This window comes from Cetorhinus maximus, chromosome 22, assembly GCF_964194155.1.
Source record: "Cetorhinus maximus chromosome 22, sCetMax3.hap1.1, whole genome shotgun sequence".
NCBI lineage: Eukaryota > Metazoa > Chordata > Chondrichthyes > Lamniformes > Cetorhinidae > Cetorhinus > Cetorhinus maximus.
In genome coordinates, this window is record NC_135900.1 from 48,596,197 (window position 1) to 48,619,314 (window position 23,118).

The 23,118-nt window shown below is 44.0% G+C and overlaps 1 protein-coding gene across 2 annotated transcripts in view; it reads left to right on the forward strand.

Moving 5' to 3' along the window:
- cacna2d4a (calcium channel, voltage-dependent, alpha 2/delta subunit 4a) overlaps positions 1-23,118 on the forward strand; it is a 718,409-nt gene that overhangs the window by 643,758 nt on the left and 51,533 nt on the right. The window contains exon 36 of one of the 2 annotated variants that reach the window (XM_078568257.1): positions 3,202-3,843. The exons of the other annotated variant lie outside the window; for it this stretch is intronic. Coding sequence (XP_078424383.1) covers positions 3,202-3,226 — 25 coding nt within the window. The 3' untranslated portion in view covers positions 3,227-3,843. Of the gene's footprint in view, positions 1-3,201; positions 3,844-23,118 lie in introns of those variants that run through there. 2 annotated transcript variants of the gene reach the window in all.

Here is a 23,118-nt window from a genome sequence, read left to right on the forward strand (position 1 = left end):
GGGGATGTGAGGAAAAACTTTTTTACCCAGAGGATGGTGACGGTCGGGAATGTGCTGCCTGGGAGGGTGGTGGAGGAGGGTTGCCTCACATCCTTTAAAAAGTACCTGGATGAGCACTTGGCACGTCATAACATTCAAGGCTATGGGCCAAGTGCTGGTAAACGGGTTTAGGTAGGTAGGTCAGTTGTTTCTCACGTGTCGGTGCAGACTCGATAGGCCGAAGGGCCTCTTCTGTACTGTGTGATTCTGTGATCAGGAACTACAGCATGAGACACATCATTAGAAAGTGGAATTTCTGGGTTTGGCAACTCTACAGAGACATTGGGCGTGTATATTCGAGGTTGATCTGTTACCTCAGGCATTGATGTTTCGACGTTAATCACAGGCAGAGTGGTTGGTTGTTGGAATGTCTCTCTATCACGAATACGATCCATGTGCTCACGAACTACTCCATCTCCCACTTGCACTTGGAAGGATAAGGGACCAGTCTCTGAGACAATGATTTCTGGAACCCAACAAGGTCCACTTCCAAAATTTTGCACGAATACTGTGTCACCTGCATTAAATGTGCAAGCTTTGCTGTGAATATCATGATTCAATTTTTGATTAATCTGATTCCTCCCTACCTTCCCCCCTAAGTTTGGAAACACCAGACTTAACCTTGTACGTAGGCGACGTTTCATCAATAATTCAGACTGTGTTGAACCGGTAGTCGAATGTGGCATTGTACGACAACTGAAAAGAAAGCCGGAAAGTCAAGTTTCTAGAATACCTTTTGATAATGTTTTCATTCCAGATTTGAAAGTTTGTGCAGCTCTCTCGGCTAAACCATTTGATGAGGGATGGTGAGGTACTGTTTTAATATGTCTGATTCCATTCAGATTCACAAATCTCTGAAACTCTGTACTGGTAAAGACTGTACCATTATCCGAATCGATGACTTCAAGTAGGCCATGTACGCTAAAACATTGACATGGCTTTTCAATAGTTGCGCTCGATGTTGGTGATCTGACTTCATACACAATCATCTATTTAGAATGTTTATCTGCAATCAATAAAAACATAGTACCTAAGAATGGTCCTACATAATCAATATTTAGGCTAACCCAGGGTCAACCAGGTCACTTTCACTGATGCAGTGGAGCTGAAACAGGCAACGTCTGTTGTTGCTGACACTGGAGACAGTACTTGACCATGTTTTCAATGTCACTGTCAATGCCTGGCCACCAGACATTGCTTCGTGCAAGCATTTTCATCTTCGACATACCTGGATGTGCACTGTGAAGCTCTGTCAAGAATGGTTCTCTTCCTTGTGAAGGGATGACAATTCTTGATCCCCACAACAAAATTCCATCTTGACAACTTAACACTGTTTTTCTGGCATGGAATGGTCTCAACTCTCCAGAGACAGGCAAATTTGACCATCCTTGCAAAACAAGTACCTGACTTTCAACAATATTGGATCTCTGTTCATCCAATTTCTAATTTGCATCGCACACACAGGCAAAGAATCCAAGAAATTCAGTAATAGCACAACTTCTTGTGACACTGGAGCATATACAATGCTATCTGATAATGGGAGATGACTAGGTGCGTCAGCATTTGCAATATGTAAGCCAGGACGGTACATAAAGGTATACTCATACGCAGATAATATCAAAGCCCAACGTTATATTTTTGCTGATGCTATTGGCAGAATGGCCTTATCCTCACTGAATAAACCCATTAATGGTTTATGGTCCGACACAATGGTGAAATGTCGTCCATGTAGGTACTGGTGGAAATTCTTCACTCCAAATATCACTGGTAAGCCTTCCTTTTCTAGCTGGGAATAACCCTTCTAAACTGTGCAGAGGGTTCTTGAGATATAGCCAATGGGCCTTCCTGATCTATTTTCCATTCTATTTGATAACACAGCTCCTACATCATAAGGAGAGGCATCACAAGTTAATACCAATTCTTTTGATGAGTCGTAGCGTACCAATAAACACGACAAATGCAATAGTTTCTTTACTTTCACAAAGGCTTCTTCCTGTTGTGAATTCCACGACCAATGGTGATTCGTTTTTAACAAGTGTAATGGTGCCAACACAGCTGATAATTAATGCAAGAAGTGGCTATAGTAGTTGATCATATCCAGGAAGGACTTGAGTTCAGTTACATTGGACGGTGTTATGGCACAGCCGATGGTAAATGCTGAGTTGTTCAAATCCCAGAAGGAAACTTGAGACAACTGCCACAACTGTTTTTGCAATTCGTATGTTTCGAGATGCGGGCTTTAAATTCAGTAGTAGTAAGACCACCGTGCCTTATAGGTTTTACAAAACTAGATTAAACATTTATTAATAAGAGAAATGATTTTAAGCACATACATATGTCTACAAATTACTACTATAATAATTTCTAAATCCCCTAATTAATCTGACTCCCAGTTGCACCTCCATTAGGGCAACAGTAAAACACATAGATTTTAAAAGGCACAGGCAAAGAAACATGAAACTCTGAACAATCCAATTCAAAGTGAGTTTTTTTAACTTCAGTTCATTGTAGACAGCAGCTTGAGGTGTAGAGGGTGAAGGCTTTTCACACTTGTTAGATCTTAAAATGTCTGCTTTTACACACAGCCTTCTCTCCTTTATATATATTTTCCCCTTTGAATGCAAATTCCCATTGTTTCATTATGTTTTGGGCTTTACCTCCCTGATCATAAAAAATTATCATAGTACCAATTTTACCAGTAATCTTTAGTAAAAAATAAAAATACTGTTTTTGAACTTCACCTGGCTGGGTGACACATTTCACCCCTCCTTTGAAAACAATCTAGTCTGGTTTATTTAAAAATGCAAATGTCCTTTTACACCTTACATTCTAAACTTCCCCCATGTTTACCTACATAACATTTCAAACCTAGCTTATCTTTTGTTACATCAAAGCCTCCAGACCAGCTGCCTTTAACCCAATTAAGTGTCTCACACATACACAAACACATATAGACACAGATACTACTATTTTACAATACAAAGATGGGGTTAATGACAAGAGGTCTGAAAATGGTCATAACCCTAGCCAACTTGAGAGTCGGGACAAAAAGCATGTCTGAGGTGGTGACCATAGGCGTTTAAACCCAAAAATGCACGGGGAATAGTTAATCGGTGTTTTCGGTGTGATTCCCAGTACCATTATGTGATAAACTGCCCACAGCAAAGGAATCGCGTTTTTGAATTGACCCATGAGACGGATTCATCTGAAACTGAAAATGATGATGGTGACTGCCATGATGGAATTGTATTGATCACGGAGAGTTTGAATCCGGTGATGAGTATCCTGATGGTAGATTCCTTCAACTGTGCAGTTCTGGACAGCGGTTGCACTTCTACAGTGTATGGCATGGACTGGCTTGACTGCTATCTAGAGTCCCACGAAGAGGCAGACTGGCGGAAGGTCAAGGAGTATGAAAGCTCCACCCGATTCAGGTTCGGAGATGACAATACATTAACATCCTCCAAACAGGTGGTCCTCCATTGTAAGATAACATGGGTCAATCTGTTTATCAGTACTGATGTGGTTTCTAGTGAGATACCCGCTATTGTTAAGTCGATCTGCAATGAAGAAGGCTCAGATGACACTATATTTGAAGAATGATAGAGCAGTAGTGTTTGGAAAAAATGTGGATCCACATTTTATTGGTCAGGCCATTACTGCTTGCCACTAAGGAAGCCAGAGATTTCTTATCAAAAAGTTCATGAAGTTTTGTTAACTGCTGATAATAAGAATTTGGTGGACAAAAAGAAGATCATTTGGAAATTACACAGACAGTTTGCACATCCAGCGCCACAGAAACTGAAGACTCTGCTCCGAGATATGAGAGTGGTCGATAAAGAATATGATTGAATAGATCACTGCTGTGTGAAATTTATCTTAAATATTGCAAGACACCACCGTGCCCTCTTGTGAGCTTGTCACTAGCCAGAGAGTTTAACCATGCAGTGGCAATAGACTTGAAGGTTTGGGACAAGGATAGGGTTTTTTTTTTACTACACTTCATAGATACGGCAACCAGATTTAGCCTATCCACTATATTACATGGTAAAGACAAAAGTACCATTGTCAATAAGGTCATGGAGAAATGGGTAGGAACAGGATTAGAAACACCAACGAAGTTCCTCACAGATAATGGTGGGCAATTCGTCAATGAGAAATTTTGAGATATGTGTGAAAATTTAAACATCATAGTTATGCACACTGCAGCTGAGAGCCCATTTAGTAATGGCCTTTGTGAAAGAAACCATGCATTACTGGACGACATGCCACATAAAATATTAGCTGATCAACCAGATTGTAAATTGCAAATGGCGCTACCATGGGTGGTGCACACAAAGAACTCTCCACAAATAACTGGGAGAACGGTTGCAGACAGAGAGACAGAGACAGGGAGACAGAGACATGGAGTAAGAGAGAGAGTCAGAGCAACACAGAGAGAGACTGAGAGAGAGAGAGAGACAGACAGAGAGAAAGAGGCTGAGAGAGAGGCAGAGTGAGAGTGAGAGACAGTCAGAGAGAAGGAGGGAGAGAGAGAGATGGAGAGAGAGAGAGGCACTGAGAGAGAGAATGGTTGGTGTACGGAAGAAATCTGAAGTTATCTTTGGTATTGTCAGACGCTCCCCCTGCTTTAGAAGAGACTAGCATTAGCTCCACCTTTTCCGTTCATCTGAACGCTTTGTATGCGGGCAGAAAAGCTTTCATTAAAGCTGAGGTTTCGAAGAAAATTCGGCGGGCCCTACGGCACCGCACAAGACCATCGGGAATGCAATTTAGACAAGGAGACATGGTATATTATAAAAGGGAAGGCCAGAAATAGTGGAAAGGACCTGGCAAGGTAATAGGGAGTGATGGGAAAGTAGTAATTGTGCAACACGGCAATCAAACTGTTAGGGTACATTCTTCACGGTTAATTGGTACTGACTATACCTTTACAGGTTCTGAACAGGACATAGAACACGAGGAGGCACCATGCACTCTACATACACACACATTGGGTAGTTATGAGGAGCAGATGATGGCAGATACAGGGTTGACTGACACTGAGGTACAGGATAACGCTATTCATCCAAAAGGGCAACTACCCAAAGTAGGAACATAGGTAACATACATGCCTGGAGGGACCAGTGTGTAGAAGGATGCCACCATCATAGGGAGAGCAGAAAAGGCCACTGGTAAATACAAACATTGGCTAAATGTGCAGGATGAAAGACAAACCTATCAATTGGCAAACCGAGGTAAAGATGTGGAAATCCAGAAAGAGCAGTATGAGTTCTGAAAGTGGACCAGAAAGTGGTCGTGACCCTAGAAAAAAAAATCACAGACTTGCGAACGGGGTTCTGCTCGCATGGGAGGAATATCATATGGTAGTAGTCCAGAAAGGGAGAGGAATGTGAGTAGAGGCTGTAGCTTAACAAGAACGAGGACTAGAGAGCAAGCTAGGAATCTCAATAGGAGTAGCAGCCCATATGACCGAGAGATTCTAGTAGCTGCTAATAAATTGGAAACTAAGTTGATAAAGGAAGCCAAATGGAAAGAATTAGAAAGCTGGAAGGAATTTGGGGGATATTCTGAAATACTTGACAGAGGACAGCCAGCTTTATCTCACAGATGATCTGTGCAGAAAAGGTATGACCAGACGGCACATATAAATCCAAAACGAGATTAGTAGTCCAAGGCTTTGAAGAGAGACTAGGGCCAGGATTTGCTGTCGGCGAGCAGGGTCGGGGCCTGCTCGCCGATACGTAAAATGATGCGTGATGACGTCGGGCAGAACTCCCGATGTCACCCTGCCTCATTTCAATTTTCAGGTTGGCAGGGGCTCAGCCGAATCAGCTGTGTGCCCGCCGACCTGTCAATGGCCAATTGAGGCCATTGACAAAGTCATTAAAGTAATTAGTGGACCTGCCCATCCAGCCTTAAGGTTGACGGGCAGGCCGGGAGCCCTGGCGGGCATTGGAAAAAGCATGAAACCTCATCCACGGGCGGGATGAGGTTTCATGTAGGTTTTTAAAAATTTAATAAAAGTGTATTTAAAAATGATGGACGTGTCCCAACTCATGTGACAGTGTCACATGAGGGGACATGGCAGGGAATTTTTCTTTTCTGTTTTTAAAGATTTTTTATTGTAGAGCCGATCTCCCCGAGGCAGCATTTAGCCACAGGGAGATGAGTGCGCTCTTTCATGCACATGCGTGAAAGAGCGCACTTTTGGCTCAGGGAATCCACCCCCTGCCCGCACAGGGAGCGCATAGCGCTTCCTGATGGATGTCACGCTGGGTGGGCCTTAATTGGCCCGCCCACATAAAATGGCGGCGCGTGCCCGGTCCTGAACTTCCCCTCCCCATGGGGGTAAATTCTGCCCTAGGAGATCAGGATGTCAGAGTGGACTCGCCTACTGCGGGGAAAGTGAGTTTGAAGATTTTTTTAGCTATTTTGGCATCCTATTCCTGGGAGTGCAAATCAATTGATATAAAGGCTGCGTTTTTACAGGGGGAGAAGTTTCAAAAGGAAGTTTTTTTGAAACCGCCCAAAGAAGCCAGGGATGTAGAAGGAAAGCTATGGAAATTGAACAAGTGTGTTTATGGATTGAATGATGTGTCAGGAGTATGGTATTTTTCCGTGAGATCTGTCGTGTTGAAAACAGGTTGCATTCAGTAAAAGGCAGACCCCGCGATGTTCTACTGGTACCATAAGGAAAAACTAGCTGGAATCTTTATCACGCATGTTGATGATTTCCTGTGGGGAGGCTCTGTAGAATTTGAACAATGGTAATCGAGAAGATAAAGAAGGAATTCAAGGTCGGAAGTCAGGCTTCAGGGGCCTTTAAATACATAGGTTTAGACATTAAGCAGAGTAAGTTAGGAGTGACATTGAATCAACAATCTTATCTAGAAAATATTAATCATATCCCAATAACTTGGGTTAGATCCTCACAAAAAGAATCCTGCTACCAAGGAAGAAATGGAACAGTTGAGAAGTTTGTTTGGGTAGTTGAACTGGTTGTGCACTCAGACTAGGCCAGACACTAGTTATGATGTGTTGGAGCTGAGTACCATGATGAAACATGCTACAGTTGAGCAAGTTCTGAGAGCAAATAAAACACTAAAAAAATTAAATTCGGAGAGATGTGTGCTCAAGTTTCCAGCTTTGGGTGATCCAGAAGAGATGAGGTTGGCCATTTTTAGCGATGCTTCACTTGCCAATCTTCTAGATGGGTACTCTAGCATAGCAGGGTTTATCATATTCTTGGTGGGAAAGAATGATAAATGCTGCTTGCTGGCTTGGGAGGCTCCCGTATCTACTTCCATTATTAGTGGCTTCCCATTAACTTGCATTGTGACAGTGATAGGTTCCGTTTTTACAGCAGTAACGTTATAAACGACAAAATAAATGTCGGTGTCAGCAGCTTCAGGTTCTGCTGTACTTTTAAATGCAATCATGTTGGTTTTGCTGCTTCACGGGCTGCTTCAACTTTGCCCTGCATTGCCTTCCGACATGACCTTTCTTATGGCAGTGATGGCATTGTGCCTCCTCGAATTTACAGGTGTCCAGTCCGTGGTCACCCCCACATCTATAACAGATTAACCTTGGAGTCACTGCTGAAGTGTTTCTATTAGGTCTTTTCATGTTTCTAACAGTGGACATTGCGTCTCACTTCGATGCTGTGGGTCTGGTTTTCCCACCATGCCCAGCGGTATGTTCCCACCCCTCATGAAGAACAGCGCCACATTGTACGCGTCGCAAAGCCTGCGAATTTCTTGCAGCGCTTTCCACAGCGAGAGAGATTTCTAGGGCGTGCTTCTAGTCAATGTCGACCTCGGCGAGTAAATGGCACTGTCTGGCGTCATTGTGAACTCCACAAACTAATCAGTCCTGCAGCATATCATTTAATGTGTCCCCGAAGTCAGTGTTCTGTCAACTGCTTAAGGTTCACTACATAGGGTGCGATGGGCTCTCCTGGGGCCCTAACTCTGGAATTAAATTTAAAACACTGCATTATTACAGATGGCTTTGACTGGAAATGTGTTTTCACGAGGTCCACTCATTCATTAAAGGGCTTAGAATTTGGCGTGTTTGGGGCCATCAAGCTAAGAATGAGATTGTTTGTCATGGACTCAAAAGGATTGCTGTCTGCCTTTCCTCTGTGGTAATTTCGTTCACTATGAAATAAAATCCAAGGAAATTTGCTCTACATACTGGCTCCAGTCTTCCATAGTTACATCATGAGGACCGATTCTGCCAAGTGACATGACTGGTGCGTAGTCTTTTCTTTTTTCTTAAGACTCGATGTACTCACATTAACAAGGCGAGGTGCAGTGTCGGAGCTATTTTACCCTCATCGCCAAATGTAATGACTTGACAGGGCGGACAGGTTTAAACAAGAAACAGAAACTCTATTACAGAGAGCTTTTCCAGGTGCAACATGCTCGATTAGTACTCTCGTCAGGAAGTCCCACACCTCACCCCCCCGGATTTCCCGCGCTTAGGGTTCATTGGTTGGAGCCTCCAAGAACATCATGTGATCCCGATAGACAGCAGGAGAGGCTATGCTTTCAGTTACTACATATTCCAAGTGCCCATTCCTCATGTATGAGCCTGAATGGTGGAAGTTGTCAGGCCATTCGAATATGAGGGACTTTATGGCTGCATCACAAACGATTGCACCTGTAATCCTCTCCTCAACAGTAATCTACATGCATATATTTTACAGCTGGCGAGTCATGAGATGCGAATCCAGAACAAGAACATTCATTGATTTCTTTCTTCCCTCCCTGGTCCAGAAATATTGAGACAATTGTAATGTTCTTTTCACTGCCCTTTATTAGATCAGCTCACTCTACATAGATCAGGGATCAGCCTCAAGACTTCTCTGATCTTGTTTAGTAAATATCAGTTGCTGCATTTACACACTGAACCATTAACATGTCAGTCTTTATTTACAATGAATTCTCAGCTATTAAACGCTGTTTTATTTATGAATGGCTTGTGGTGAACATTGGCTATTACACTTCCTTCAGTTGACACCTGAGGTATTAATCCTGGAGGGATTGGATCAAGGCTTCGGATGATATATTTTTGCTCAGCATATCTGGTAACACTGGATCACTGTGTTCGCTTTGTGGGATCACCTTTCCAAATTGTAATGCAACCACAGTGGAGTGGAGTTAATAAAGTATATCCTGCTGTAGTATGGCAGTCTTGGTAAGAGTTGTTTTGTGATGGCTTTACATGCGGCTTCAGTCAAGTGTGGCATGATGATCAACTCCTTCCAAGCAGCTTAGATATTTATTTTGTGAGGAGGGTATCCTAAAGTGCCAGAATGGTCAACTCTTCATGGATGCACCTTATTCACAAGCAGCTGCAAACATGCCCCAGAAAATACAAATCAGCATCACCTTTCTCCATCTGTTTCCGCTGGTGTGTCCAGCAAAAATTAAACAGCCCTTTTAAAACAGCAGCTGCAGCTTTTACAAGAGCAGTTGCCACTATTTCCCACTTCCCATTGATTGACAGGCAGGCCAAATCTGGGCTGGGAGATCACTACGAATAACTGAAGAGGCCAGCCTCAAGAAATCCCAGCAGGTTAGAACAGTATGATTTCAGTGAGCGTTATACAGTGCTCACTGCTCTAGGGTTTCACCTCCTTAGCACCATGAATGGAAAATTTCTCTTCACCTATGCAAGTTGTGAGAACTTTAATCTGGAATGGATGTCTGGGAATAAAGTGACTTTGCATATTTTAAGAAGTATTTTGATAAACCATTTGCAGTGGTAAACTTTTGTTTTCAGTCTACAGTGTAAAAAGAAAGTTATATTTTGTTTCCTTGCATATTTATGTTAGTGTAGGGAATGATGTTATTGCTGGTTGTGGGGTGGGGTTCAGGGAGAGGGAGGGGGAGGTTGCTAAATACTTTTTCTACTTGTCACGACAGATACTTTGTCCTTTACATTCGTATTTTGGCACTTCAGTATTCATTTTATTTGGATCTACATAAAACCACCAAACCAAAGGGCAATAACAACAACAATGGCCAGAATCTCATGCTGATCATGTGGGTGCACACCTGACCCAGGATTGCATGAAATTGCGCGAGAAGTTATCGGGCGCACGTCCTGATGTCATCGCGCTCGCTTGCAACATTACGGTCGGTGGGCGGGTGCAGGAGTCAGAAGCACAACCACTGACAATTAAACAGATAATTAAGCCCATTAAGGAGCTATGTGTTAGCAATTTTACGTGGCCCGTCCACTTTTACGGTTAGGCCAATCGGCCAGGTGGCCTTCACATTTTCACCATAAACTCCATCCAGGGCAGGATGAAATATCTGGGGTTAAATAAAATAAAAGAAGACGCTTGAGGGATGATCTGCTATGTAGTCTGCTTTCAGGTGCTTGCATTTACAGTATTGTCACAGTTTGCAGCACTTTATTAAGCTCATTTAATTTTTAATTTACTGCACTCCCTGAGACAGCTCCACGACAGCCAACAGCCTTCAGGGAGCACAAGCCCACACCCTCCCTTCTCTCAGCGCCCACCCTCTTCCCACATCCCCCTGGCAGTGCTGAGCCTTTCTCAGCTCAGGTTTCATGTTGGCTGGCCGTTAATTGGCCAGCCAGTGTGAAATTGCGTTCGGGGGCTGATTGTGGGCAGAAGTGTGCCTGACCTACATAAGAACCAGGCCAATGTATATTTGTATAGTGCTTTACAGTATTAAAACATCCCAAGGTTCTTCACTATATTACAATACTAAGCAAAATGTGACACATAAGGAAATATGTCGCTGTCACTGGGTCAAAATCCTGGAACTCCCTTCCTAACAGCACTGTGGGTGTACCTACACCACATGGACTGCAGCATTTCAAGAAGGCAGCTCACCACCACCTTCTCAAGGGCAACTAGAGATGGGCAATAAATGCTGGCCTATCTGGCAACACCCACATCCTGTGAATGAATAATAAAAATAAAAGGGCAGAGGGCCAAAAGCTTGGTCAAAGAGGTAGGTTTTAAGAAACAAAGAGTATAGTGCCACAAACTACATAGTGCCTTTCACAACCACCAGGCATCTTAAAGCACTTTATAGCCAAGGGAGTACTTTTGATATATAGTCATTGTTATAATGTAGGAAACGTGACAGCCAATTTCACACAGCAAGCTGCTGCAAACAGAAATGAGCTACTGATCAGATCACCTGTTTTTGTGATGTTGATTGAGGAGTAAATAGCGTCATGGGATCTTTAGGTCCACCTGGAGGGCTGACGGGGCTTCAGTTTAACACATCATTCAAAAGGGGGGCACTTCCGACAGTGTAGTACCCCCTTTATACCACACTGGCATGTCAGCCTTGGGTCTGGATTTTTGCCATCGAGATGGGTTGCTCGAGTCAGGAAATTTCCTGGCTCGCCAAATCCACCTCGCAAAAAAAGCCCCAAATCTCACGATCTTTGGTCCACGGTAGGGAGCAGCAGGTGTGGGATATAGTCAGGCCCACCTGCCCCAGAAGCAGAGCTTAGACAGCCACAGGGATACCCAAGTGCCAAGGCCCACCTTGGGTCTCTGGGGTTTCATCCCAGTTGTGTTATAGCATTTTAGGCCCTCCAGCCCTCATCCCTCACACCGCATCACCAGCCCACTCACCCCCCTCCAAGATCCTTTCTGCCCCCTTGCCAAATCATCCAAATCATGCCCGCACAATCCACATAGCCCCTTATACCTCCATACCAACTCATGCCAACTCACCCAGTATTCACCTTGGGAAGACCTCAGAAGCCATGTGGGGATGAAATAAAATAAAGATCTAAAAATCTAATACAGATCACTGTACAGACTTGATAGTTAAAAAAAAATCACATTCATGAAAGCCCATTCAAGCTTTTTTTAAAACCTCAAGTTCTTAATCGCTTATAAAAACAAACCAACTTCTATTCATACACCACATCAGGGACAACTAATAATTTAATAGAATCTTTAAGCTGTAAATCAAGCTGTGAACTCAAAACCCTCCTGCTGAGATAATTGTGGTATTTTGGAAATCAGCCAAGCATTCATAAAGAGCCCTTAGGGAAATGTCAATAAATAGCTATTGAAATTGCCAGAACAGAGATTTTCTTAACTCTCAATGATGCCTGCGGCCTGTTTTTATCATTTTTAAAGGGCTAGGGATTTAAATGACTTCACATCATGACAGTTATACAGACCTTACCGACTCTTAAAGAACCTTTACGTCTACTCCATAAATTCGTGACTCCCGCACTGCAGATCAAATCACTTTTAGCAGCCAAATGGGATGTTTCAACTCAGCACTGAGCAGGAGTTTGTTGTGGGGACCGAAGACAATGGCCTCAGTCTTCCTAATATTTAATAATAGGAAATTTCTACTCATCCACAACAGAATGTTAGACAAGCATACTGAAAAACAAGCTTGACAGCCTGATTTCCAGAGGTATCCAGCACCCTTGAAGCCTAAAGTAAAAAATAATTTGTGCCATCATCAGGCATTCCCAGATTAAATATAGAAAACACATGCAGACTCAAATCCCTTCCCTGGACTCTGTCTCAATAGTGTGCCTAAATCTCAATTTTAAAACTCTATTGAACTTTATAACATTTACCATTTCTTATACCAGCCAGCCTTGTGCTGAGTTCTATACTGTATAATCACTCTCATGCAGACCTGGGTTGAAATTGACAAAAATTCATTTTACATTGGATTCTTACAATTTGAAAGAAAGGCAAATTTAATTCTAATTGTTAGTGCTGAATCTGAGGCCATTTCTTGAGATGCTAACCCAGTTCCAAATTCGAACAAAACAAACACAATTGGGTTGTGTTCTCCTGCACAGGTAGTAATGGCAGTAGATACTGATCTGTAGTTATCAGTGTCTAACAATGATTCTTTAGTGTGGATTGGCTTTTCACAAGTTACTGAAGAGAATTGAAACTGATCAGCCATAGTAGAGGCTTCCTGGTGCATTATTTTTTATCTAACTGATAAGATGGCTTCATTTCAAGGATATTTGATATCTGTTCTGGATTTCATATTATTTTGATCATGAATGGATGCTAGGAGTTGTGCTTTGCAAGCTGCACTCTAACTGAGGGGTTTATGTGGTTTATATATTAAGAGTAAGAATGACTATTGTATAGATCCTTGGTGAAACCACACCTGGAGTATTGTGTGCAGTTTTGGTCTCCTTACCTAAAGAGGGATATAGTGGCCATAAAAGGCGTGCAATGAAGGTTCACCAGACTTATCCAGGGGATGGTGGGATGCGTCCTATGAGGAAAGATTGAGGAGACTGTGCCTGTATCCTTTAGAGTTTAGAAGAATGAGAGGGGATCTCATTGAAGCGTACAAAACTCTGACAAGGCTCGACAGGGTAGATGCAGGAAGGACGTTTCCCCTGGTTGATGGAGTCTAGAACCAGGGGACACAGTCTCAGAATAAAAGGAGGCCATTAAGGACTGAGATGAGGAGGAATTTCTTCAGTCAGAGGGTGGTAAATCTTAGGAATTCTCTACCCCAGATTGCTGTGGAGGCTCAGTCATTGTGTATGTTCAAAGCAGAGGTTGATAGATGGCTAGATAACAATGACCTTAAGGGATAGGGGATAGCGTGGGAAGATGGCGTTGAGGTAAAAAATCAGCCATGATCTAGTTAAATGGAGGAGTGGGCTCAAGGGGCCGAATGGCCTACTCCTGCTCCTATGTTCCTATATCTGGAAATGAATTATAGGCTGAAATCTAATATTTTTTAATGATTTTTGTGGGGTTAGGAGAACATTAATGCCACTCTACCCCAATTCTACCCCGCCCCCACACCTCCCACCCACCCCCACCTCCCCAATCAGTTAGCTTACATTATTCAACTGAAACTCTCAACTACTATTTTTACAACTTCACGTGGTTTCAGTATCCGTGTTAGCAGCTGGTACACTGTGTCCCATCTGGTCACTTGATTATCTTCCTTGAAGAGATAGGAGAGTGGAATTATAGAGGATGAATGTATCATGGTAAATAATTTCTAGCAAATCGGCAATTGATGCAAGAGTTTCTTTACTTTTGGTCAAAAACAATCTGGTCATTCAGTGATTAGTGCCCTTTTATTTTAAGAAAGTTGGAAGAATTAATGGCAGTTTGTGATGGTATGTGGGTGCTATCTATTGTTTCCTGCCTTTGGGAGTAATGCAATATAATTGGATAGGTCAACATGCTGCTGCTTTGGTATCAGACCAAATTGAATGAACTCCCCAGTCTTCTTGAAAAGTGTGTAGCTACCTAATGAATGTATGGCAAATATATGTGAAATTCAACCACCCGTCCACATCCCACTACCAATGACTACCTGAAAGGAACCTATGGCACAGAAATTGAATGTGGTCATTAGTTCCACAGCCACAAGCAAAGCTGTCCAGGCAGATGATTTTGGCCACAGGTCTTCATGTAGTAGCTGGCACAGCGGTCTTATTGCCTCTTTAGTGAAGTGCACACTTGTTTCACAGAGTTTCTCATTTAATACTTCATAGGAGCACAGCTTGACTTCAGTGGAAATAAAAATGAAAGATTCACTATCACCCATGTTACACTATTGCAATTGTAAAAAATATATTCAAAACTATCCAAATTATTTTGGGTGAATGCAGTCCATGCCAAGCAACAAGATATTCAGTCAGACCCACTGTATAAGAGAAAATTGGTAGGCCCTAGTGTCTTCACATTCCCTCTCCTGGTGATCCTTGGAGTTGGTGGTACCAGCAGTAAAGGTAGGGAAATAAGGCAAGTTGCCAAGCCAAGGTATCATTTACTCACAACAGAGCAGTGAAAGGGCAACTTGACCTGCTGGCACGGGGATTGGTAAATCTAGGGGCAGAATCATCCCAGATTTGCACTGTGTGGTAGCAGATGGGAAAAAGAACATTTTACCCGCGACTGTAATGGCAGCTTTTCACACTGCCCCAATTCTGCCTCATTAATCATATATTCCTGGGAAACCCGCCATTTCCATGGCAGGCAGGCTCTCATTTACCCACCAAGCCATCAACTTGCTGCTTCCTCATGCTGGGCGCCATATTTAAAGTGCAACCGCATGCATACCTCTCAGTGCTTCCAGCCCAGGACTGCTGCTCAGAAAACATGACCCCGAAAGGCAAGAAGTCTGCAGCTCCCCGATTCAGTGACATATCCCTGGAACGTCTTTTGGACACCATGGAGGCCCGGCGTGATGTCCTCTACCCCTGCTCCAGCTACAGGAGGTCTAGCAATCTCACCACTCTGGCTTAGTAGGCGATGGCAGTGGTGATCAGTGCCAATGCAGCACAGAAGAGATCCATCATCCAATGCAAAAAGAGGATGAATGATCTCATCGTGTCACCAGGGTAAGGCAAACATCTCATCACTCTAAACTCACACACTCAAGCCCATCACACATTCACTGGCATCTCATTCACTGCCAGCTCAAGAGACATTATCACACTCTCACACACACCCTCACATCCCCATCTGGCCTTATCTCCTCTGGAAACTGCCTCCTCTGCCCTCACCATCTTGAGGCCACTTGCACATAACCAGCGATGATCCAGCGTGAGGGGATAATTTCAGTGAACTGGGCTCATAATGATACTCAGGTGTATTACAATGAAGTTCCCAACTTCCGATGGCAGAAATGCGGTCCACCATTGACAGGCAGAGCAGACGATTGCAAACCGGATTCATGACACTGTGAAACCAATTTTTGGCCTTCTCGCCATATTTTCCGCTCACGCCGCCAAACACACCTGCCACCAATGTGCACGGAAAATTCTGCCCTAGGTCATGGGGGAAATGTGACCTACTTACCCAAAGTTCCTCCATGATGCCACCTGAACAATCTAGTCCATGGAGTGAAATATAAGTAAATTTCTGATCAAAGAGCAAAAAAGGGCAAAATTGGACAGGGTCCCAAAATGCCAGTGGTAATTGCAACGTACTATTACTGCACCTGTTACTTCCAGTGCAGGCAGCATGCAAACTTTTTGCTGCCTGCTAATTTAAATGGTTATGGTGTGCAACCAATGCTAAACATGGTGTGAAATGACTACGCACCTGAGAAAGGGGTGCAAAATTATGAGAGGCTAGTGTTGTAATATCACTTTAGGGGATAGCAGCATGACATCACTAGAAGGGAAGTGTGCCATGTGATCCAGACTTTGTTTCACTTTTGCTTTCGAACAGAGCACACACACATGCATCTCTGCTGCTGATGTTTTCAAGCATTCAGCCTGTGTATAAATGTTTCCATGTGCCTTGTGTAAATAATTGAACCCACAATGTGTTTACACAATCCCTGATGAGTGATTGGTGTCTATATCATTATGACAACATGACATGGTGCTCAGCAGTGGTCAAACAGCATGGCAGAAAGATGAAGTACCAATACAACATGGTGAACAGACAAAATGGAGAAAGACAGAATTATTAGAAGAGTACAAGAGCACATAGATTGGTGCAGCTCGATCACGTGTCAAAAAGAAGGATGGATCACTGAGAATAAGCCTCGATCCACAACATTTAAATGCAGCTTTGAAATGTTGTCCTTACAAAATACCCACATTAGAAGAGTTAAATCTGAGATCTGCAGGTGCAAAATTTTTCTTGAAGCTTGATGCAAAGCATGGTTACTGGACAGTGCACTCACAGAGAAGTCCCAAGAGCTTACTACATTTCATACTCAACTTGGACAATACTGTTTTCAACAACTTCCTTTCAGAATATCTGTTAGCCAGGATCTCTTTCAAGTTCACAAGGACCACATTACAGTGCCAGGATGCGTCTATATTGCCAATTGACATTCTGGGAAGACTAAAGCAAGAACGTGACCATAATCTGCACTTATTAATGCAAGCGATACGAAATAAAGGATTTGGTGTTCAACAGTCTGAAATGTTACATCGACATGCAGCAGATCAATTTCTTCAGTTCTTTTTTTTTATTCATTCATGGGATGTGGGTGTCACTGGCTGGGTCAGCATTTATTGCCCATCCATAATTACCCTTCAGAAGGTGGTGGTGAGCTGCCTTCTTGAACCACTGCAGTCTATGTGGTGTAGCCACACCCACAGTACTGTTAGGAAGGGAGTTCCAGGATTTTGACCCAGCGACAGTGAAGGAACAGCAAAATATTTCCAAGTCAGGATGGTGAGTGACTTGGGGAGGAAATTCCAGGTGGTGGTGTTCCCATCTATCTGCTGCCCTTGTCCTTCTAGATGGTAAAGATCGTAGGTTTGGAAGGTGTTGTTTAAGATGGCTTGATAAATTCTTGCAATGCATCTTGTAGATGGTACACACTGCTGCCGCTGTGCGCCGGTTGTGGAGGGAGTGAATGTTTGTAGAAGGGGTGCCAATCAAGTGGGCTGCTTTGTCCTGGATGGCGTCAAGCTTCTTGAGTGTTGTTGGAGCTGCACTCATCCAAGCGAAGAGTATTGCATCACACCCCTGACTTGTGCCTTGTAGATGGTAGACAGGCTTTGGGGAGTCAGGAGGTGATTTACTCACCACAGGATTCCTAGCCTATGACCTGTTCTTGTATCCAAAGTATTAAAATGGCTAGTCCAGTTCAGTTTCTGGTTAATGGTAACCCCCAGGATGATGATAGTGGAGAATTCAGCGATGGTAATGTCATCGAATGTCAAGGGGCGATGGTTAAATTCTCTCTTGTTGGAGATGGTCATCGCCTGGCACTTGTATGGCATGAATGTTACTTGCCACTTGTCAGCCCAAGCCTGGATATTGACCAGGTCTTGCTGTGTTTGGACATGGACTGCTTCAGTATCTGAGGAGTCGCGAATGATACTGAACATTGTGCAATCTTCAACGAACATCCCCACTTCTGACCTTATGATAGAAAGAAGGTCATTGATGAAGCAGCTGAAGATGGTTGGGCCTAGGACACTATCCTGAGGAACTCCTGCAGTGATGTCCTGGAACCATGATGATTGACCTCCAACATCCACAGCCATTTTCTTTGTAGTAGATATGATTCCAACCAGGGGAGAGTTTCCCCCCTGATTCCCATTGACTCCAATTTTGCTAGGGCTCTTTGATTCCACACTCATTAAATGCTGCCTTGATGTCAAGGGCAGTCACTCTCACCTCACCTCTGGAGATCAGCTCTTTTGTCCATGTTTGAACCAAGGCTGTAATGAGGTCAGTAGCTGAGTGAACCCAAACTGAGTGTCAGTTATTTCTTGATATATGTGGAGTGAATCAAATTGGCTGAAGACTGGCATCTGTGATGCTGAGGACTTCCAGAGGAGGCCGAGATGGATCATCTGCTCAGCACTTCTGGCTGAAGGTTGTTGCAAATGCTTCAGCCTTATCTTTTGCATGAATGTGCTGGGCTCCCCCACCATCGAGGATGAGGATATTTCTGGAGCCTCCTCCTCCTGTGAGTGGTTTAATTGTCCACCACCATTCATGACTGGATGTGGCAGGACTGTAGAGCTTAGATCTGATCCATTAGTTGTGGGATCGCTTAGTTCTGTCTGTCACTTACTGCTTATGCTGTTTAACACACAAGTAGTCTTGTGTTGTAGCTTCACTAGCTTGACACCTCATTTTTTGGTATGCCTGGTGCCGTTCCTGGCATGCCCTCCTGCACTCTTATTGAACCAGGATTGATCCCCTGGCTTGATGGTAATGGTAGAGTCGAGGATATGCCGGGCTATGAGGTTACAGATTGTGTTTGAGTACAATTTTGCTGCTGCTGATGGCCCACAGTGCCTCATGACCACCCAGCCTTGAGTTGCTGGATCTGTTCAAAATCTATCCCACTTAGCACAGTGGTCGTGCCACACAGTACAACTGACGGTATCCTCAATGTGAAGACTGGACTTCGTTTCCACATGGAATGTGCGGCGGTCACTCTTACCAATGCTGTCATGGACAGACGCATCTGCTGTAGGCAGCTTGGTGGGGATGAGGTCAAGTATGTTCTTCCCTCTTGTTGGTTCCCTCACCACCTGCTGCAGACCTAGTCTAGCAGTTATGTCCTTTAGGACTTGGCCAGCTCAGTCTGTAGCAGTGCTACTGAGCCACTCTTCATGATGGTCGTTAAAGTCCCCACCCAGAGTACATTCTGTGCCCTTGCCACCCTCAGTGCTTCCTCCAAGTGATGTTCAACATGGATTCATCAGCTGAGGGGCAGGGGGACGGGGGCCGGGTGGAGCGGTACGTGGAAATCAGCAGGAAGTTTCCTTGCCCATGTTTGACCTGATGCCATGAGACTTCACAGGGTTCAGAGCCAATGTTGAGGACTCACAGGGCAACTCTCTCCCGACTATATACTACTGTGCCGCCACCTCTGATGGGTCTGCCAGTGGGACAGGACATACCCAAGGATGGTGATGGTGGTATCTGGGATATTATCTACAAGATATGATTCAGTGAGCGTTTCTATGTTAGGCTGCTGCTTGACTATATGCAATAGTCCAAAGAGGACTTTGCAGGGTCAACAGGGCTGAATTTGCATTGTTGTTTCTGGTGCCTAGGTTTCATTCCTTTTAGGCTTTGCAGCAGTTTGATACAAGTGAGTGGCTTGCTAGGCCATTTCAGAGGACAGTTAAGAGTCAACCACATTGTTGCGGGTCTGGAATCACATGTAGGCCAGACCAGGTAAGGAAATGGCCATAAAATCTAAGTCCCGCCCCCAAACATGGCCATAAAGTCTAAATCCCGCCCCCAAACATGGCATGTTCCATTTTCATTGGGGCAGGAGTGGAGTCGGGCTGCGGTTCCTGCTTGCACAGTTTACAGAGGCAGCTGGCAATTTAAACCAGTAGGATTTTGGCAGGGCAGGAGTGCGAAACCCAAAATGTGCAGATTAGACCAGTTAAGAGGAGGCCTGAACTTGGTGGATTCCTTTGATTAGCCAGAGTACCCATTTAGAGAGGTAAGGTACCCATTTAGATATGGTCCTAGGACAACTTCGGCAGAGGTAAGACACTCTTTGGGAGGGTAAGCTACCCTTTGTTGTTGTTAAAAGCAAACATGATTGTGTGTAAAAGTACATAAACTCATTGCAACTGTCAAGCTGTTAAAGAACAGTCCAGTTGTCAAATAACAGTCAAAGAACTGTCCAGTTGTCAAAGATCATCAATGAACTGTCCAGCTGTCAAAAAACTGTCCAGTTGTCAAAGAACTGTCAACAAACTATCACAGCTGTGAAGGAACTGTCAAAGGATACTAGGTGAGTTGGCATGGAGGGGGTCAGGGAAAAGGGTGTTGGATGGGGAGGCATGGGTTGGCATTAGTTGGCACTAAGTTGCATAGGGGCTTTAAAGGACCATGGGGATGTGTGGGGCATAGGGGTATGAGGGGCTATAGGGGTTGGCTTGAGGGGCATGGGTTGACATAGGGGGTATGAGGGCCATGGGAGTGGGAGGGGGCGGGTGAGGGCTGGAGAGCTGTTTTTTGTTTTATTCTTTTTTATTCATTTAATTCAACACTGTGTTGGAGGACAGAGGCAGGATTTCTGCCTAGCCTACCTCCACACCCGGCAGCCTCTGCGTTCTGGGGACAGTAGACCCGACTTCCAATACCCCCACCCCTGAAAATCAGACCTGTGGGTGGCCACCTTTAAAGGTCGGATTTACAGAGCCAGGATTTCTCCTGTATCTGCTCACCCAACCCGGAAACAAAAATCTGGGCCCAAGGCCCTCTGAACATCAACATTTATAAGTTCCACACCTTTCAAAAAAAAATCTGCATTTCTATTCTTACAACCAAAGCAAATAACCTCACACTTACCCAGACTACACTCCATCTGCCATCTTGTTGCCCACTCGCTTAACCTGTCTATATCTCTTTGCGGACTCTCTTTGTCCTCCTCACAGCTTACATTTCCACCTAGCTTTATATCATCAGCAAAATTAGATATATTACTCTCTGTCTCTTCATCTAAGACATTAATATAGATTGTAAATAGCTGAGGCCCCAGCACTGATCCTTGTGGCGCTTCACTAGTCACAACCTGCCAAATTAAAAATGCCTCGATTATGCCTACACTTTGCTTCTTATTGCTAGGATTGCTGCAGCACTACCGCAGGGGAGTGGCAGTAGCTCAGTGGCGAACAAAATTACTATTCTCTTGCGGGGTGACAGCATTCATCTTCCCACCACTGGCCACACCACCAGTGCCACTTGTTGTACGAGTCAGCCATCCAGTCCAGACTGCTGCTGCCCAGCCTGAGATGGTGTACTCTGAAGCCAGGCTTTCTAAGGCTAGAGCTGCACAAGGTCATCCTTCAAGGCTATTTGCAGTCCCTTCCACTGAAAGTCAGCAGCCTTCCACCAGCCATACTGCAGCCACTCAGGTAGCACTGCGTAGGAACACTAGGATAAAAAAAGATACACAGAAGACAGGCACTGAGGGAATGCACAGGTGTGATTAGTTGACTTTTGTATATAATTTTGGATTATTTGAGTGATAAAGTTGGCTTGGAATATTCATTTTGTAGTGGGCTTTTATTTTACCGTTATGACTAAGAGGGCATTCTGATGCTTAGTCATGGAGGGCAGGTAACGTGTGGGATTGTTGGTGAATAGAAAATTGGAATTGCATTTAGTAGTTTCGCAGCCGAATGAATCAATCATGGACAGTCCAGCCAGAAAGGGAATGAGTTGGTTGCCTCCTTTCTTCCTCTTCCTGTTTCTCCTCCTCCTGCTGCTCCATAGCGGGTCACCATTTAGCTGGTGGCAAAGGCTGTGCCCTTATGATAGTGAGATTGTGCAGCATGCAGCAGATCACCACAAAATTTGACACGTGCTCTGTTGAATACTGCAGGACTCCCCCAGAGCAATCCAGGCAGCAGCAGTGTTGTTAAGCACTCCAATGGCCTGTTCTATTGCATTTTGTGTGGGTACATGATTTTCATTGTTTGCATGCTACCCACGTGTACATGGATTTTGCACTGGAGTCATGAGTCATGCTGTCAAAGGATAGAACTTGTCACCCAGTCATCACCCTCTTGTTTCTCGTGGCAGTTCAAATGCAGGTATTACAGTGGATTGTTGCAGATTCAAAGCATCATGACTGCTGCAGGGTGTCAGGCATTGACCTGCCTGATATACTGAAAGACAGTGAGGGAATGGAACCCCTTTCAGTTGCAGTGCATTTCGAGTTTGCATGCGATACCCACAAAATGATGTTTGCGCAGTCAATGGCACCCTGCACTGTGGACAGCCTGCAGTCCTCAAGAAGTTGTGTATGTGCTATCTGCTTATCTCTGGCAAGAGAGAATGAAATATATTCAGCTCTATTGGACCACAGTCTCCTCCCTTAAGCAACAGTGGACAGCAAATTGGGAGATATTTCAAATATCACCTGTTCCAGTCTTGATGAGCAGGACATATACAAGTTCATGGCCATAGCCACTGGCAATGCCAGTGAGACCACACCTAGAGTACAGCTTTGGTCTCTTTATTTAAGGAGGGATATACTTGCATTGGAGGCAGTTTGGAGAGTTTCATTAGGTTGATTCCTAGGATGAAGAGGTTGTCTTATGAAGAAAGGTAGAGCAAGTTGGGCCTATACTTATTGGAGTTTCAAAGAATGAGAGGTGATCTTATTAAACCACATAAGATTCTGAGGGAGGTTAACAGGGTAGATGCTTGGAGAACGTCTCCCCTCATGGGGGAACCTAGAACTAGGGGGCATAATTTCAGAATAAGTGATTGCCCATTGAAGATGAAAGTGAGGCAGAATTTCTTCTCTCAAGGCTCACTAATCTTTGGAATTCTCTGTTCCAATTTATTGAAGGCTTGAGATAGACAGATTCTTCAATTATCAGGAATTCAAAGGTTATGGGGAACGGCAGGACACTCGAGTTGAGGCCAAGATCAGATAAGCCATAATCTTATTAAATGGTGAAGCAGGCTTAACAGGCCAAATAGCCTACTCCTGCTCCTTTATCTTATGTTCTTATGTCCTTGGCCTTTGCTGAGGCTGCAGTTGTGTGTGCGGCAGGTGACAGATTTCAATGAGGACAATCTTTGGCGAAACAAAGGCATCACATGCAGTGTTCCTCACTGAGATTCAGATAGAA